The sequence below is a fragment of the Babylonia areolata genome, chromosome 10, assembly GCF_041734735.1.
Source record: "Babylonia areolata isolate BAREFJ2019XMU chromosome 10, ASM4173473v1, whole genome shotgun sequence".
Lineage (NCBI taxonomy): Eukaryota > Metazoa > Mollusca > Gastropoda > Neogastropoda > Buccinidae > Babylonia > Babylonia areolata.
The window spans coordinates 29,550,716-29,569,917 of record NC_134885.1 but is presented as its reverse complement, the minus strand read 5'-3'; the positions used below and the strand labels follow the sequence as shown (position 1 = coordinate 29,569,917).

General features: G+C 45.1%; 1 protein-coding gene and 1 non-coding gene across 2 annotated transcripts in view; both read right to left on the bottom strand.

The window, feature by feature from the left end:
• Positions 1 to 1,714: 1,714 nt before the first annotated feature.
• Positions 1,715 to 19,202, bottom strand: part of LOC143286925 (uncharacterized) — a 47,177-nt gene continuing 29,689 nt past the window's right edge. The window contains exon 2 of the mRNA XM_076594879.1: positions 1,715 to 5,105. Within this exon, the coding sequence (XP_076450994.1) occupies positions 4,765 to 5,105 (341 nt within the window). The 3' untranslated portion in view covers positions 1,715 to 4,764. The remainder of the gene's footprint in view (positions 5,106 to 19,202) is intronic.
• Trnak-uuu (transfer RNA lysine (anticodon UUU)) lies at positions 13,480 to 13,552 on the bottom strand. The gene has a single exon. It is a non-coding gene; the product is annotated as a tRNA-Lys (tRNA).

Below are 19,202 nucleotides of genomic sequence, written 5' to 3'. Positions count from 1 at the left end.
AATTCCACATACTTAGGAACATTCTTAAGTCTAAGCGAACTTAGAGCTGCAAAGATCGCCTCACGCAACCAGGCCCTGGTTTATTATTCAACAGACTAGTCTGGTGATATCGATCAACTCGGGGATTTCTATCCAACACACAGAACTGATTTTTAACTGAGACTAAATGTGGAGTGATGGCCAAATGTGGAGTAATGGCCTAGAGGTAACACATCCGCTTAGGAAGCGAGAGAATCTGAACGCGCTGGTTCGAATCACGGCTCAGCCGCCGATATTTTCTCCCCCTCCACTAGACCTTGAGTGGTGGTCTGGACGCTTGTCATTCGGATGAAACGATAAACCGAGGTGCCGTGTACAGCATGCACTTAGCCCACGTAAAAGAAACCACAGCAACAAAAGGGTTGTTCCTGGCAAAATTCTGTAGAAAAATCCACTTCGATAGGAAAAACAAATAAAACTGCACGCAGGAAAAAAAATACCCCCCCCCCCCACCCCCACCCCCAAAAAAGGGCGGTGCTGCAGTGTAACGACGCGCTGTCCCTGGGGAGAGCAGCCCGATTTTCACACAGAGAAATCTGTTGTGATAAAAAGAAAAAAAACAAAAAACCAAATACAAATAATAAGATATCTCAATCTTGACCACAGCCAACCTTTCCGAGAGCCTTCAGTTGTAGTCTGGGTGCTAGCTTCTGACTGTGAGGCAATTCGACACACGTGAAATATGTGGTGCACCATTGCATTCTTGCCACATGTTAGAAAAGAGCCCAGGGCAAGAAAAGAGTTTATAAGAATTTGAATGAATATTTTATGGGAAAAAAACACACACTTGCAAAAAAAGCGGTATACACAACAGACAACAAAAACACCCCCCTTACCCCCTTGTATTTTAGAATAGATTGAAATACAACACATTACAGTTAAGTACAAACCACACCAGAGCAGATGATTTATTCAGATAGACCATAACCCCTACTGAAGGGGTGTAAACAAAGTGCAGTAGTCAACCAACCCTTTTGTCTGTAGAAAAGCAAATACTGTTTACGGGTATTACAGTTAAGAACAGCATAGTAGAGTAGATGAGAGGACAGCACAGCACAGCGCAGTACAGTACAGCACAGCACAGTACAGTACAGTACAGCACAGCACAGCACAGCACAGTACAGTACAGTACAGTACAGTACATTGCAGTGCTGTTCAACACAGCACGACACAGATCAACACAACTCAGTGCACTTCAATCCGATACAATGCAATGCAGTGCAACGCCATTCAGCGTAATGCAATAAATACAGTGCGACAGTAGGTACAGTGACACAGTTACAACTGCAGTGCAATATTACGCAACCCACTGCAGCGCAGCACACAACACTACAATTAATGCAATGTCATTGACAATACCAAACTAGACAACTCAACGACACATTACCCCCAGCAGTTAGTAGGAGAAACACTTCAGTTCAGTTCACCTGCTCAAGGAGGCGTCACTGCGTTCGGACAAATCCATATTTATACGCAACACCACATCTGCTAAGCATGCAGATGCCTGACCAGCAGCGTAACCCAACGTGTCTAGTCAGGCCTTCAGGAAACTCTCCAAATTGAGAAGCTTCTCTTTCCTTGCGTACATCCCCCCCCCACACCCACCCCCAACTCCCCCCTTCCCCAAACCCCACCCCATCCTTCCTACCAGAAACTATGATAATGTAGGCAGGCACTGTCCTTGTGCATTTCATAACAAATTGTCCTTATCTAAATTTTTGAACTGTCTGACAGTCTACCGATAGGTGCATGAATCTTACCCATGGCTCTGGCCGTTGTGTCAATAATTTTACTCATCAGTTCAGAGTCCATGAGGGTCAGGATTCGAATCCCAGTCTCGCCCTTTCTCCAAAGTTTGACTGCAATATCAAACTGAGCGTCTAGTCATCTGGGTGAGATGATACATCGAGTTCCATGGTGCAGCACGCACTTGGCGCACTGAAAAAGAACCCATGGCAACGTAAGTATTATCGTCTAGCACTAAAGTTTTGTAGAATACACTCTGATAGGTACACATACAATATACATGCATTCAAGGTCTGAAAGCGGGTTCATGGGTAATGCTGCTGGTAAGGAACCTGCCTTGCAGTATATAGATTTGTCCGAAAGCAGTGGCGCCTCCTGGAGAACTGAAACCAAGTTACTGGAATGTCCACTACTCTAGCGACAGGGGCTTGGATCTTATATCCATAACTTAACTCGCTCAGTACGGCCAGTCCTCTCTTCTCCTCTACACAGACCCCTCGGATGTCCAGTGGGTGTCTCAATGACCCAACCTTTAGCTTCCGTCGTCAGAATAATTTTTTTATTGTGGTATTCTTTGTCAACATTCACCTCTTCAGTATTAGAGCCTTCCGCTTGCAATATTTTGATGGTGGTAATTGGGGTGAGACGCTGTTAACGTCGTCTCTTTCGCCGTTCGTATGGAGAGAGTTAACGTTGTGTTTGCAATGATTTGACTCGTCAATTTGATTTTTTTTTTAATCTTTGGCGCAAGGTTTTCAGTTCCGCTCATGTTGAATTTTCTGCCTCGAGTATTCCTATCAATAATGAAATAAATGAATAAATAAATAAATGACTGACTCATTGATCCGAATGGTTAAAGCGTTGGACTTTCAATCTGAGGGTCCCGGGTTCGAATCTCGGTGGCGCCTGGTGGGTAAAGGGTGGAGATTTTTCCGATCTCCCAGGTCAACATGTGCAGACCTGCCAGTGCCTGAACCCCCTTCGTGTGTATACGCACGCAGATCAAATACGCATGTTAAAGATCATGTAATCCATGTCAGCGTTCGGTGGGTTATGGAAACAAGAACATATATACCCAGCATGCACACCCACGAAAACGGAGTATGGCTGCCTACGTGGCGGGGTAAATAAACAAAGCGGTAATACACGTAAAATGTTAAATGTTACGTGTTTGTCTGAGTGTGTAGGTGTGCGTGCCTGAAATCTGATTGAATGACACAGGAAATGAATGATGAGCGCCCAATGGCAGCCGTCAGTCGGCTCTACCCAGGTAGGCAGCCTGTTGTGCAAATGACCCCTGTTTGTATAGCGCTCAGAGCTTGGTCTCCGACCGAGGATAAGCGCTATATAAGTATCCATATCAATCAATCAATCAATCCTCGGTCAGAGACCAAACTCTGAGCACTTAACGAACACAGAGTCATTTACACAACAGGCTGCCTGCCTTTGTAGGGCCGACTGAGAGCTTTCGTTTAATGTGTCAATCACTGAGTCAGACTTCAGTAACACACACGCACACACACACAAACGCGCGCGCGCGCGCACGCACGCACACACATACGAGTGGATTTTACTACGAAATTCTTCTTGCCGTGGGTTCTTTTACGTGCGCTGCTGAGTGCACATTACACAAAGTACCTCGGTTTATCGTCTTATCTGAATGACTAGCGTCCAGACCACCACTCAAGGTTTAGTGCTCAGTAGTGGAGGGGGAGAAAAATCTGGCACGTGTGGGGGTTCGATCCCACGTGCTCGGATTCTCTCGCTTCCTTAGTGGACGCGTTGCCACGGGGCCAACACTCCACGCGTGATGAGTGAACTGAACGGACAACATGAACTGAACTGACAGCCACTGAGTCAGGCCATATTTTTTTGTTTCCGGCTTAGCGTCTATTTCAAGCACGTTCAAGCACGTAAACGTCTGTGTCAAGCACGTTCAAGCACTTAAACATCTATGTCAAGCACGTCCAAGCACGTAAACGTCTATGTCAAGCACGTTCAAGCACGTAAACGTCTATGTCAACTTGGCACGTTCAAGCACGTAAACGTCTATGTCAAGCACGTTCAAGCACGTAAACGTCTATGTCAAGCACGTAAACGTCTGTGTGAAGCACGTAAACGTCTGTGTCAAGCACGTTCAAGCACGTAAACGTCTATGTCAAGCACGTTCAAGCACGGAAACGTCTGTGTCAAGCACATAAACATCTATGTCCATGCTTGACTTTGTGCTTGATCCAGAATGTTTCCTGTTAAAACTCGACTTTCGTCAGGAATTTTTACCCTTAAGACAAAACATTTCCTGTCTAGAACTGCATCTGGATTACTTCTTTCTTGGGTCTGGTTCTTTTACATTCCCAAAGTTAACGTTGTACACTTAAGCTCGGCGGTATTTGTCTTGGTTGAGAGACTATAGCACCCAGACCATCCTTTACTGCCATGTCAGTGGAGTGGTAGTAGGGGGAAAAAAACAAACCCAGGACTTTTATTTTCAGTGGGGGGTACTAACATGACCAAGGTCCGAGACTGAGGCTCATGTCATCATCGGTGCAGTGATTTCCAGTGATATTCTGACCTACCTTGCCACATGAGTTTGAGATTTTCACTTCCGCCTAATTCATGGAACATTATCTATGTTAGCAATAACGTGCTGTCTCCGTACATTAATTTTTTTAATAATTATTTATGTTGATTTCCCTTATTTTTGTATTTTCTGGATAAAGCCCAATGTATGGAGCATAATTATGCAGTCGTACAGTCTCGGTACATTTATTTTGAATTGCCTTATTTTTGTATTTTTCTGGATAAATTTTGGAAAAAACATTATGTATTACTATTAACCAAATAACTGAAAATTCCCCTGTGCTATAAGACCAAACGTTTTTTTTTTGTTGTTGCTGTTGTTTTTGTTATTGTTGTTTTGATGCTTTTGTTGTTGTTGCTGTTGTGCCTGTTGTTCAGTTTCAGACAGGTTGCCTTCGTTCAGAGGCGCCCGTCCATATCGGCCAGCACGCGCCGGTAAAGCTGCATGGCTGACAGGTAGCACAGCGCGGGCGGCATGCGATCTGAACACAAGGGCATCCGCCTCAACCTTGACCTCTCCAGCTCCGCTTCCGCCGGCAGTGACGTCAGCTGCGACCGCTTGCCGATGTTACGCATGGACACCCGGTCCGACTCCTCGGCCGCCTTACGCAGACGGGCGTAGACGCGTAGGTAGGCGTAGAAGCAGTCGACGTCGGTCATTGAAGGCGGGCAGATGGACCAGGCGTCCACTCCTTTGCTCCTCTTCTCTACCCCTGTGCTGTAGGGGACCCCGGCCGTGTCTGGAAAAAATAAGAGAAAAGAAAAAGAATCATAGTTACGGGTTGGACGCTGTGTTTGTGTTGAGATGCATAAATGTTTTTACAGTTAATATAATTATATGTGGCAAAGTTCCCCTTTTCGGACACACCCTCAGGAAGCCAGCGTCCAGCATCACACGCCAAGCCCTGACCTGGAACCCGCCGGAAAAGAGGAAGAGAGGCCGGCCTCGCAACAGCTGGAGGCGAGATACCGAGGCAGAGCTGAAGCAGCAAGCGACCAACTGGACTGGAATGGCCAGAACAGCCCAGAACAGAGTGCGATGGCGAGGGGTCGTCGATGGCCTACGCTCCACCAGGAGCGATGGGCAAAATGAGTGAATGAAATGAAAGTTCCCCTTTAGCATCCTGAATTCAGCTCTAGGAATTTTGGATGCTGAAGTGGGATTCTTTCCGTGGTCCCACTTTAAGCTCCCAAACTGTTCAGCTGCTGGAATTTAGGATGCTAGAGTGCGAGTATACATACATTTGTGTAAGTATGTATTACTATCTAACTAACTAACCCTCCCTCCCTCCCCCCCCCTCTCTCTCTCTCTCTCTCTCTATATATATATATATATATATATATATATATTGATGTATTTAACATAATACTGATAAAAGTTAATAAAAATAATCAACATACAAGTAAAAATTATCCCAAATTTTCGGCTTTATCGCCTCGATATTGGTGTACAGAAATATCACTCCCACCACGCATTTCCGTACGTCCGGTCGTCCTTATTAAAATGGGTAAATATGCAGGCGTTTTAAAATGCAGTGTAAAATTAGGACGTTAATAAAATCTAGAATAACAGTAGACAAACTAGCAGATGCACACACATACACATACAGCAATTGACAGCAATCTTGAAGCTGAAATCGGGCGCCTGTTCCACTGAACGAAGGCTGACAATTAATGTTGTTGCTGCACTGACATGCAACATGCACTTGAAATAATTATTTTCAGCGCTACCCCTCCGCAGCACTGACCCCACAGGTTCCGAAGTGCCTATCAGCAAAACACAGGGCTACTCACACACACACACACACACACACACACACACACACACACACACACACACACACACCATCAACCACCCACCATCACACGCGTAAATATGGATATCCATGTTGCAAACATTAGGCCGAAGGTTGACTGACGCCGCAGAAGCATGTAGCCTATACATAATATCGACACACCTTGACGAGAGAGAGAGAGAGAGTGGGGTGGTGGTGGGGAGGGGTGGGGGTGGGGGTGGGGGTGGGGGGGCGGGGGGCTGCGGGGGGTGGGGGGGGGGGCAGGGGGGGTGTGTGTGTAGGATCGAGGGGCCATGTCGAAGGATGAATGGACGGGCGCCATAGCCGAGTGGTTAAAGCGTTGGACTTTCAATCTGAGGGACCTGGGTTCGAATCACGGTGACGGCACCTGGTGGGTAAAGGGTGGAGATTTTTACGATCTCCCAGGTCAACATATGTGCAGACCTGCTAGTGCCTGAACCCCCTTCGTGTGTAAACGCATGCAGAAGATCAAATACGCACGTTAAAGATCCTGTAATCCATGTCAGCGTTCGGTGGGTTATGGAAGCAAGAACATACCCAGCATGCACACCCCCGAAAGCGGAGTATGACTGCCTACATGGCTGGGTAAAAACGGTCATGCACGTAAAAGCCCACTCGTGTACATGCGAGTGAACGCGGGAGTTGCAGCCCACGAACGCAGAAGAAGAAGAAGAAGAAGGATGAATGAAAGAAGGGAAGTATGAATGGAGAAAATGGGGAGAACGTGTGACATCAAAAAAAGAAGGAGAAGAGAGAAGTAAAGAAAGAGGGCGAGTGCCGGGAAGGAAGAAAGGAAGGAATGAAGGAAGGAGAGAGAGAGAGAGACAGACAGACAGAGAGGGAGAGAGTGAGAGTTTGGAAAAGGAGGGGTAGTTAAAAAGTATATGAACACACATTACCACCACACCCCGCCCCCCCCCCCCCCACACACACACACTGAACCCGCCCCCCCTTCCTGCCCCCCCCCCCCCCCCCGCCCCCATCTCACACACACACGCATACGATATTCGTCTAATATCACTTACAGTGAAAAGACGTTAAACTAAAGAACGAACGAATAAAACACACATTCGAATACGTACGAACGAGCGCACACCACACGTGTTTCACATTAAAAATTTAATGATTAAATACAACTTCAATTTTTTTTTTTAAGTCAGAGTATGATATCACCGACATGATTTGAGTTTAAGGCTCTGATGGAACCGAAGGAGGGAAATAGGTATAATGCACGACTGAATTCAACAACGTAACTGACTTGTTTCATTGAGTTTTTACGCGGCGTCAAAACGTGTGGAAGGATCCATTCACGTCACGTCTGCACGTCTGCTTTCACACACACACACACACATAAATATATATATATATATATATATATATATATATATATATATATAGAGAGAGAGAGAGAGAGAGAGAGATGAATATATAGATAGGTCGATAGTTTATATATATATATATATATATATATATATATATATATATATATATATATATATATATATATATATATAAGGCGCAGATGCCTGATCTTCATCAATATAGACCCTACGCGCTGATCAGGTCTTGATAGCTTACAGCTGTCAACAAGAAACCGATTCAAAGGAAATGGTGTTACCTTGTTGAAATGAAGAATCATGATCATTTCCTGGGTTTGAATTTCTTTCAAAAGATTTCCGATAAACATTTCGGGTGCTACAGTGTGAAGTGAAAGTCCTGTTCAAAGTTACCGTCAACTTTTGAAACTATCGCTTGCACGGAACATTCCATTTCTTATATCCTAATTCAATTTTGAACTTGATGGCAATAGCACTGGAAACTGGACACTGGAAAAAAAAAGTGTCAGGTGGATGGTGTGTGTGTGTGTGTGTGTGTGTGTGTGTGTGTGTGTGTGTGTGTGTGTGCGCGTGCGTGTGCGCGTGTGTGTGCGTGCGCGCGCGTGTGTGCCAGTGTGTGTGTGTGTGTGTGTGTGTGTGTGTGCCAGTGCGCGCGCGAGCGCTGAAAGAAAACAAAGCCGCTGGTAAAAGACACAAAGGGAAACAATGACATTCCGACATCTTTATTTGTCGCCATGGAAATAGCTTGCCGTCACACATCCAGAGGAAGGGAGTGTGCCCACACATGACTGGCAGGGATTAGCTCCCCTGAGGCGACGTGGGCGGTTGCGGCATCAGCCATCACTGATGAATATGACAAGTTTATCATTGGTTAGGCTGTGATGCGTGCATCATACATAAACATTATGTAACCGTCAACCGCTAACTGTCAGTTGTGTTGTCACATAGGCTGAATAAACTCATTATCCGAGTTTCCTCTGGGTATCCAACCTTCTAATTTTTTTTTCTTTTATACTTTCTTTCTTTCTTTCCTTCTTTATCTATCTATATCTCTATTTATTCATTCATTCATTCTTTCTTCCTTTCTTTCTTTCCTTCTGTATCTATCTATATATTTATTTATTCATTATTTTTTCAATCTGTCAATCAATCGGGTCTCCAGTTTGCAGAGAAAAAAATCTCTCTCTCGAAATCTCATGATTCCCCCCTGTCTCTCAGAACTGATACGTATACAGTATGTATGTATGTATGTCTCTCTCTCCATGTCTCTGTGTGTGTGTGTGTGTGTGTGTGTGTGTGTGTGTGTGTGTGTGTGTGTGTGTGTGTGTGTGTGTGTGTGTGTGTGTGTGTGTGTGTGTGTGTGTGTGTGTGTGTGTGTGTGTGTGTGTGTGTGTGTACCTCCTTATCTGTGCTCCCCTCACCCCCCTCGAGGGTCAAGGGTGTGATAAGACATATTTTTCCACCACCATATATATATATATATATATATATATATATATATACATGCACACCTATACATAATTCCCAGCAAAAGGATACACGACGACAACCCACACACTCTACAGAAGTTAAAGAAAGGAGAGAGAGAGAGAGAGAGAGAGAGAGAGAGAGAGAGAGAGAGAGAGAGAGAGAGAGAGAGAGAGAGAGAGAGAGAAAGAATAAGCAAGCAACACATAAAAAGTTCTTTGAAAACCAACAGACCAGTCAACCAACCAACCAATCTTGAGCCAACGAATACCAAAACCACAAAAGTGATATACATTTACAGCAAGTCATGAGGTGTGACCGAAGCAGCAGAAGCAGCAGCAGCAGCAGAAGAAGAAGAAGAAGAGTGACAAAAAGGGTAATAAGTTTCCACCAGTTGGCTCAATTACAGTGACTACCGATTAGGTCGTGACGAGTGAATCAGTCTTTAATTATTACTAATCAACGATGTTCCCTCACTGACGCAGTGACGATATTTTGGTGGACCCAGTCTCGTTAATTCAAAGGGCGTGGGGGTGGAGGCGGAGGTGTGTAGGTGAGGGGGGTTGGGGTGGATGTGGGGGAGTGGGGGTGTAAGGATGGGGGTGGGAAAAAGCTAAGGGGTGTGTGTGTGTGTGTGAAGGGGGGGTGGGGTTGGGGGTGGGGGTCATGTGGATGGGTAGGGGGATGGACAGAAAGGGTAGTAGTGACGGGGAGAGAGAGGTGGAGAGCGTGGACTGATAGCGTGAACTGTTGGCTTACTACTGTTGCTGTTGTTCAAAGCATCAGTGATGAGCGTCGCTCGGTTGGTTCGTGTGTGTGTGTGTGTGTGTGTGTGTGTGTGTGTGTGTGTGTGTGTGTGTGCCGTGTGTGTGTGTGTGTGTGTGTGTGTGTGTGTGTGTGTGTGTGTGTGTGTGTGTGTGTGTGTGTGTGTGTGTGTGTGTGTGTGTGTGTGTGTGTGTGTGTGAGAGAGAGACAGAGACAGAGACAGATATAGAGAGAGAGAGAAAGAGAGAGAGACAGAGGGAGGGAGGAAGAGAGAGAGAGAGAGAGAGAGAGAGACAGAGACAGAGACAGAGACAAACATATAAAGAGAGAGACAGAGGGAGAGAAAGAGAGAGAGACACAGAGAGAGACAGACAGACAGACAGACAGACTGACAGACAGACAGACAGAGAGACAAAGACAGAGAGAGTGTTTCGTTACCTAACCTTTGCAGCTCTCGAGATTGTTTCACGTTAAGAATTTTCCCTAGGTCTTCGATAATTTCATAGACATCGAACGATTCTTACCAAAGAACTTATTTTTGTAAAAAACAAACAAACAACAACAACAACAACGGCAGAATGGAATCAGTCGCAGAAAGGAGCTGTGTGTGCAGCGTGGACTACCGCAGCATTTAGTAAGGCGGTCATCAAAAGTTCACTGCCATCTACTGTTTTCCATCATTGACACTTTTTTGACATTTTTTTGGTTCTTATTTTATTTCATTTTAATTCAATTTTATTTTATTTTACTTTCCTTCTCCCAAGTCCGTTGCGAAGATGGCCATATTGGCCCCTGCGACGTATATCTATCCCGATCATGATCCTGATCTTAACGCCAGAAGCAAATCATTAACCCACCTGCCGCTTCTGATTCTGAGAGATGGCTCACTATGCAGCCCAACCTGGCAATCACTCACTCACTCATTCCCTCGACCGCTGGGGTCGTTGGGGGGACATGAGGAAGATGTCATAGCTCGCCACGCCGTTCTGTTGGCAGCTGTCGTGAGGAGATCTGGCATCGTCATTTTGGTCCATTCCTTGACGTTGTCGGACCAGCTCTTTCTCTGCCGCCCCCGTCTGCGCCCTCCCTCTACAGTCCCTTGCAGGATGGTTTTGGAGAGGGTGTTATGTCGTATGACGTGGCCAAACCATGCCATCTTCCGTCGTTTGACAGTCGCCAGCAGTGGTTCTTGGGGCCCAACATGTCCTTGTTGATTGTTGAGGAGCACTGCGCTGCTGGAATGTTCGTAGAGGGCCTGGATGACTTGAATGAGCCCTTCATCAATGTTGAAGCCTCTCAGTACTTGCCAGAGGCCGCTGTGCCAAACCTGGCAATGCGAAGCGACAAACACTGTTGTGACAAACGCACTGACGCCAACCGCCGCCATTGAGTTGCCGGCGTGAATTTGGCAACGTGTCACAGACAGACAGGCAGACAGACAGACAGACCGACAGACCGACCGACAGATAGACACACAGATAGACGGTTGTCAAACAAAGCGCCATTTCATTCTCCACGGCATCTCAACACTGATGATGGAGTCTCCCGTCGGTCCGACGGATGAGCAGGCAAGCAGGCTTATCTCAACAATACGGTAATTAACGAGCAGGCCGCACGCCACTTGCTGTTTGTTATTCATTTTGTCTGTTGTAGTTTGACCGTCATCATTTCCATTTATGTTTCTGTCGTTCGTTGTCAGTCGCACGGCCGAACCGGCTGAGACTGGGATGAGTTCTATGTTAATCTCCGCTGCTGTGTACCAGGCCTGTCATTGTTTTGCGAATGACAATCCGAATTTTAAAAAAAATGTCTGCAAAGAAGAAAGGACATACACACGCGCTCACACACATACACGGACACACACACACACACACACACACACACACACACACACACACAGACCCCCCACCTCCCACGCCCCCCACTCACAGACACAGGCACAGACACTCGGACAGACAGACAGACAGACAGACAGACAGACACACACACACACACACACACACACACACATACACACCTATTTATATCTGTCGCATTTCTTGATTTAATCAACGACATGACCTCTTTTAATTGTTCTCTCTTATCTATGTTTCAAATTACATGCATATGTTTGTGTGGCGATGTTTGAGTGAACTTGAATGTTTTTAGTGCTATTGTAAAGCGCATAGAGCTTCAAGAATATGCGGTATAGTAAGATGCCTCAATAAATAAATAAATAGATAAATAAACACACACATGCACGCGCGCGCCCATAATGCACACACAGGACGATGTGTGACCTCATGACAATCTAACAACAGTGATAGTTCCTGGTGGACTCCTGGCACTGGGCATTGCGGCAGACGGACTGGAAGGGAAGGAGGGTGGGGAATAGGGGAGGGGTACAGAAGTGTTTGGGAAATGCTTTTGAAGTGGCATAGAAGAAAAGCCAGAATATGAAAAGAAGAAGAAAAGAAGAATAGAATAGAATATGTATTTATTACCAAGTGTACCGGGGTCACAAGGAATATTAGGGGGAGGGGGGGGGGGGCGGGATAGTACATAACAAGGAACGAACATAAATCGAAAATCATACACAAACACAGATACAGTAGAAATTAGGATACATACAAGTGCATGTCAATATAAGAACTTGTGCATACTCACACATGCACGCACTGCACACACGCACATGCACGCACTGCACACACGCACATGCACGCACGCACACACACACACGCACACACAAACACTCTTTCACACACACGCGTTTGAACAGAAGCTGCATATTACATGTGGATGGGGCTGACGACTAGATCTTCAAGTAGATGGTTATTGATTGCACAAATCTATTGATCACACTCAGTGGATTTGTTCGAGAGACAGGGCATTGACTGCTTTTGGGAAAAAGCTATTGACGAAGCGATTGGTTTTCGTCCTTATACTTCTATACCGTCGACCAGAGGGGAGCATCTCGAAAATCCCAACAGCTGATGTGATTCGTCCTGGCTGATTGATTTTGGTTTTTTGAGTAGCCGCTTGAAATAATATGTCTTCTAGAGAAGGTAGATCAGCCCCGGTAATCTTGGTGGCAGTTTTTACGATTCTGTTAAGGGCTGCTACTTCTGCCTTCGAAATGTTCCGAACCAAACAGTAACAGCGAAGGTTAGCACACTTTCAATGACTGCTCGGTAGAAATCAACCATGATTTCTTTTTTTAATTCCGAACTTTTTGAGGCGCCGAAGAAAGTCGCATACAGGCGCTGTTGCGCTTTCTTAACAACAATTTTTTCCCCGTACTTTTCTCCCATTTCAAATCGTTGGAAATGATCAGTCCGAGAAATTTAACTCACTCAGTACAGACCCCTCGGATGTCCAGTGGGTGTCTCAATGACCCAACCTTTAGCTTCCGTCGTCAGAATTGTGGTATTCTTTGTCAACATTGACCTCTTCAGTATAAGAGCCTTCCGCTTGCAATATTTTGATGGTGGTAATTGGGGTGAAACGCTGTTAACGTCTTCTCTTTCGCCGTTCGTATGGAGAGAGTTAAAGTAGTAGAAGTTGTAGTAGTTATAGTTGTTCAGTTCAGTTCAGTTATTCAAGGAGGCCTCACTCCGTTCGGACAAATTCACACACCGACGCTTCAGCACATCTGCTAAGCACGCTTTGATTAAGGCCTTGGGGGAAAATAAAATATAATGACAGAAAAAAAGAAAAACAGAAAGAAAAAAAAAAGAGAAAAAAAAAAGCGCCCAATAAGGGACTCGAACCCTTGACCCTCAGATTAAAAGTCTGATGCTCTACCGACTGAGCTAACCGGGCTCCGATGAAATGGCAGTAATAGTAGAAGAACAGGTAGTCGCGTCGTCGTCGACGTTGTCGTTGTCGCAGAAGTTGAAGCATAAGAAGAAGAAGAAGTAGTAGTAGTAGCAGTAGTAGAAGTAGTAGTAGCAGTAGTAGAAGTAGTAGTAGCAGCAGTTGTTGTTGTGTTAAGGTGTTGTTGTTGTCGTACAGAAGAAGAAGAAGGAGATGATGAAGAAGAAGAAGATGATGATGATGATGATGACGACGACGATGATGATCAGTGATGAAAGAAAGAAAGAATGGATGAAAGAAAGAAAGAAAGAAAGAAAGAAGGAAAGGAAATAAACACACAAAGAAGAATAAAACAAAGAAATAATTAAATATATTTGATTAATGGATCGATTGACTGAGCCTGACAATCACAACACGTCAAACTTGACTGGGAAAAGTGCTCAAGTCACATTTTCAGTTTTCCTTCACGCTTGTTAGAATTTTGATTTATTGTTTGAATGGTGGACAGTTCACTGATCAGCTGGTTTCGGTTTCAAATTCCCCCCCCCCCCCCGCCCCCCCCCCTCACTTTCTTCCTAGTTGACCTCCCTTCCCCTACCCCCCTCTCTCTTTCTCTTATTTCAGTTCATTTTTTGGTTTGTTTTTTGTTTTTGTTTTTTATTTTGTATATATATATATATTTTAATTCTATTTTATTTATTGATTAATCATCATCTTGACCAATGTTAATTTACAAAAGTCTTGACCTATGTTAATTTTCATTTTTTGTACTCTCTCTCTCTCTCCCCTTATTTCTCTCTCCTCTTATTCTCCTCTATTTAGTATTGTAAATAATAAATAACCATTCATGTATCCATGACTATAATATGCATGCTGTACTGATATGATTCCCCCATTTGTTTATGTTACTGTTTCCCCTTCGAGGGCTGGATGAAAAAAAGAAAGCATTATTTTGCTTTTTCTATTACCCTCAGAAAATAAAAATTCAGTTCATTCAATTCTCTCTACGGAGGAAGGTGGCAGAATGGTTAAGACGCTCAGCTGCCAATACAGAGAGTCCGTGAGGGTGTGGGTTCGAATCCCGCTCTCGAGATCTCGCCCTTTCTCCTAAGTTTGACTGGAAAATCAAACTGAGCGTCTAGTCTTTCGGATGAGACGAAAAACCGAGGTCCCGTGTGCAGCACGCACTTGGCGCACTGAAAAAGAACCCATGGCAACGAGAGTGTTGTCCTCTGGCGAAATCACGTAAAATGAAATCCACTTTCATAGGTACACAAATATGTAAGCATGCACTCAAGGCCTGACTAAGCGCGTTGGGTTATGCTGCTGGTCAGGCATCTGCTCAACAGATGTGGTGTAGCGTGTATGGATTTGTCCGAACGCAGTGACGCCTCCTTGAGAAAGTGAAAGTGAAACTGAAACTCTCTACACCCCTCCCCGCCCCACCCCCTAGGCCCCTCCCACCCTCTCTCTCATTTGAACTCTTTGCTTGATTGATTGATAAGGATACTTACATGGCGTCTATCCTCGGTCAGAGACCAAGCTCAGTCTATGTGCTTTACAGACACAGAATCATTTAATTGATAAGAATACTTATAGTGCCTTTCCTCGTTCAGAGACCAAGCTCTAAGCGCTTTTCATTGATTGATCAGGATACTTACATAGCGCCCATCCTCAGTCGGTCAGGGACCAAAAACTCTAAGCGCTTTACAGACATGGAGTTATTTTTGAATGATAAAGGTACTTACATGATCCAGTATGATAAATAGAATTGTGCAACCAACAACCATCCACCTGAAGATCTAGTCATCAGCTCCATCCACATGTAATATGCAGTTTCTCTTCAAACGTGTGTGGGTGTGTGTGTGTGTGTGTGTGTGTGTGTGTGTGTGTGTGTGTGTGTGTGTGTGTGTGTGTGTGTGTGTGTGTGTGTGCAGTGCGTGCATGTGTGAGTATGCACAAGTTTTTATATTGATATGCACTTGTATGTATCCTAATTTCTACTGTATCTGTGTTTGTGCATGATTTTCGATTTATGTTCTTTATCTTGTTATGTACTACCCCCCTCACCCCCCAATATTCCTTGTGACCCCGGCACACTTGGTAATATAAAGACATATTCTATTCTATTCTATGATATAGCGCCCGTCGTCGTTAAGAGACCAAGCTCTAAGCGCTTTACAGACATGGAGTTATTTGGCTGATAAGGATAGATACTTGTACCGTGCCTTTCCTCGGTCTGAGCATAGACACTAGAATTCCTACTAGTGTCTTTGGTCTGAGTTCGTTTCGTTTATTTATTTACAGTCTGTTCATCTAAGTGCTTTACAAATACGGAGTCATTTGATTGTTAAGGATATACTTATATATTTGTATTTGTATTTCTTTTCATTACAACAGATTTCTCTGTGTGAAATTCGGGCTGCTCTTCCCAAGGAGAGTGCGTCGCTACACTACAGCGCCACCCATTTTTTTTGTATTTTTTTCTGCGTGTAGTTTTATTTGTTTTTCCAATGGAAGTGGATTTTTCTACATAATTTTCTCAGGAACAACCCTTTTGTTGCCGTGGGTTCTTTTACGTGCGCTAAGTGCATACTGCACACGGGACCTCGGTTTATCGTCTCATCCAAATGACTAGCGTCCAGACCACCACTCAAGGTCTAGTGGAGGGGGAGAAAATATCGGCGGCTGAGCCGTGAATCGAACCAGCACGCTCAGATTCTCTCGCTTCCTATGCGGACGCGTTACCTCTAGGCCATCACTCCGTCAGAGACCAAGTTCTACGTGTTTTACAAACACGGAGTCATTAAATTTTCATTGATTAGGATGCTTAAAATGATAGTGCTCATACTCGGTCAGCGGAGACCAAGCTCTAAGCGCTTTACAAACACGGAGTCATCAAATTTTGATGGATAGATTAGGATACTTATATACCGCCCATTCTCGGTCAGAGACGAAACTCGAAACGCTTTACAAGCACGTAGTCATTTGATTGATAAAGATAATCACATAGCGTTTATCCTCGGTCAGAGACCAAGCTCTAAGTGCTTTGCAAGTACGGAGTCATTTATTTGATGATAGAGTCTCCCGTCGGATCGACGGATGAGTAGGCAGGCAGGCTTATCTGTCGGTGTGTGTCCTCATATGGGAGAAGAGGCCCGATTCTGGATGTGCAACACTTCCCGCAGGTGTTGCAAGGGAAAACGTCTCCAGAAGTTGAGCCCTGCTTCCTTCACTCATGCTTCTCCTTAAGGGCCAGCGTTCTCTTGTTTTCGAACGTCTTTATGCCACTAGAGCACAGCATTCTCTAGCGAGAGCGGTCAAGGGCATCAGTTTCCCGGGAAGCGATGTCTATGTCACAGGCTTTGAGGTTTGTCTTAAAGGTGTCCTTGAAGCGCTTGCAGGGTCTTCCAAGTTTGCGGTGGCCTTCCTTCAGCTGGCCATACAAAAGCATCTTCGGGATCCTGCTGTCTGTCATGCGGACAACGTGTCCTGTCCAGCGTAGCTGGCACTGGATCAGCAGGCTTTCGATGCTGGGCAGGCCACTCCTCTCTAGGACCTGCCTGACCAGCCCAGGTGACTTTTTTTTTTTTTTAGTGAAGAGGAGTTGTGCAGTCCCTTCCCCACTCTCTCGCCTACCGACGCTCACAGTCCCACAGGTGCAGATACTGCCACGATGATAAAGGTGGTTACATGATATAGCGCCTGTCGTCGTTAATAGACCAAGCTCTAAGCGTTTTACAGACATAGAGTCACTTGGCTGATATGGATAGTTATATAGTACCTTTCCTCGGTCACAGTTCTGGTAGAGTTGAGTTTAACGACCTATCGGCTGAGACCAAATTCGAAACGCTTTACAAGCACGTAGTCATTTGATTGATAAATATAATCATATAGAGCATATCTTCGGTCAGAGACTAGACTTCGCAGATGACATAAGTCTTCTCTCCCACAGGCAGCAAGATGCGCAGGAGAAACTATGTCGTGTGGCAGAAGAAGCTGAGAAGACTGGACTCCAAATCAACATTGGGAAAACAGAGGTCATGAGGACCAAGCTCTAAGTGCTTTATAAGTACGGAGTCATTTGATTGATAAAGATACCCAGATAGTGCCTATGCTCGGTCAAACGCCATTCACAATAAGCGCTTTACAAACACGGAGTCATTTGCACAACAGGTTGCCGCGTACCTGGGGAAGGGCCGACCAAGAACAGTGCCTTTTAGGCGCTCATCATTCGTTTCCTGTTTCATTCAGTCAGGTTTCTTTCCCATCTCAGCGTCCCTGCTCTCTCTTCCACACCCCCACCCCCTCCCGAAGGTCAGACAACTCCCCTGTAGGTCAGACAACTTCCCTCAGGTGATGTGAGAAAGATCAGTGACAGACCCCATAAGGCAGAGTGAGGAAGGCCGTGTTACAAAACTGACGAACCTTCCTACACACACACACACACACACACACACACACACACACACAAAAGCATCCACACGCACACACACACATATACATAAGCGCTCACACGCAAGCACGCACACACACACACACACACAAACACACACACGCACGCACGCACACAAACACACACACACACACATCGTTACAACTTGTTCTTTAACGATAGTGTACACACTCAAACACACGAACACACGTTACGATTGATTTGTTCGCAGTGACATGACATTTCAGAGCACACACGCACGCACACACACACACACACACACACACACACACACACACACACACACACACACACACACACACACACACACACACGTGTTAAGAATATTTACTTCGTTAAAGAAAACGTCGAAGTGTCCGGAGGACACATCTTGCAGCCATCTGTGAAATGTGTGTGTGTGTGTGTGTGTGCGTGTGTGTGTGTGTGTGTGTGTGTGTGTGTGTGTGTGTGTGTGTGTGTGTGTGTGTCCACGAGGGTTGGGTATCAGGAAGTGGGGGTGGGGACAGGGGCGGGGGTTGGGGGGTTCGGGTGTCACTGCCTTTCAGACGATGCCTTTTTTTTCCCTGTTTTTTTGGTGGTTTTTTTATTTTAGAACTGATGCGCGAAGGATTTCCCGTACAACATACCTGATCTCTGGATCTGCTCTGCTTCCAATGCTGACACACTTTGCGAGAAAGATTGGCTGTTCAGTGTGCAGTTGGAAGGGTAAATGTTGGAAATTGTGTGTGTGTATGTGTGTGTGTGTGTGTGTGTGTGTGTGTGTGTGTGTGTGTGTGTGTGTGTGTGTGTGTGTGTGTGTGTGTGTGTATGTGTGTGTGTATGTGTGTGTGTGTGTGTTTCAGTGTAATATCTATTCACACAGACTTATTTTAGATTGTGTGTGTGTGTGTGTGTGTGTGTGTGTGTGTGTCTGTGTGTGTGTGTCTGTGTCTGTGTCTGTGTCTGTGTGTCTGTGTGTCTTTCTGTCTGTGTCTGACTGTGTGTGTCTCTCTGTGTCTGTCTGTCTGCGTGTCTGAGGTCGTGCGTGTGTTTTTGTTTGTGTGTGATTGTTTATTTGTGAAACACACATACAGGAAAAGAAGGATATATATATATATATATATATATATATATAGAGAGAGAGAGAGAGAGAGAGAGAGAGAGAGAGAGAGAGAGTGACAGACAGAGACAGAGAAAAAGAGAGACACAGACAGACACAGA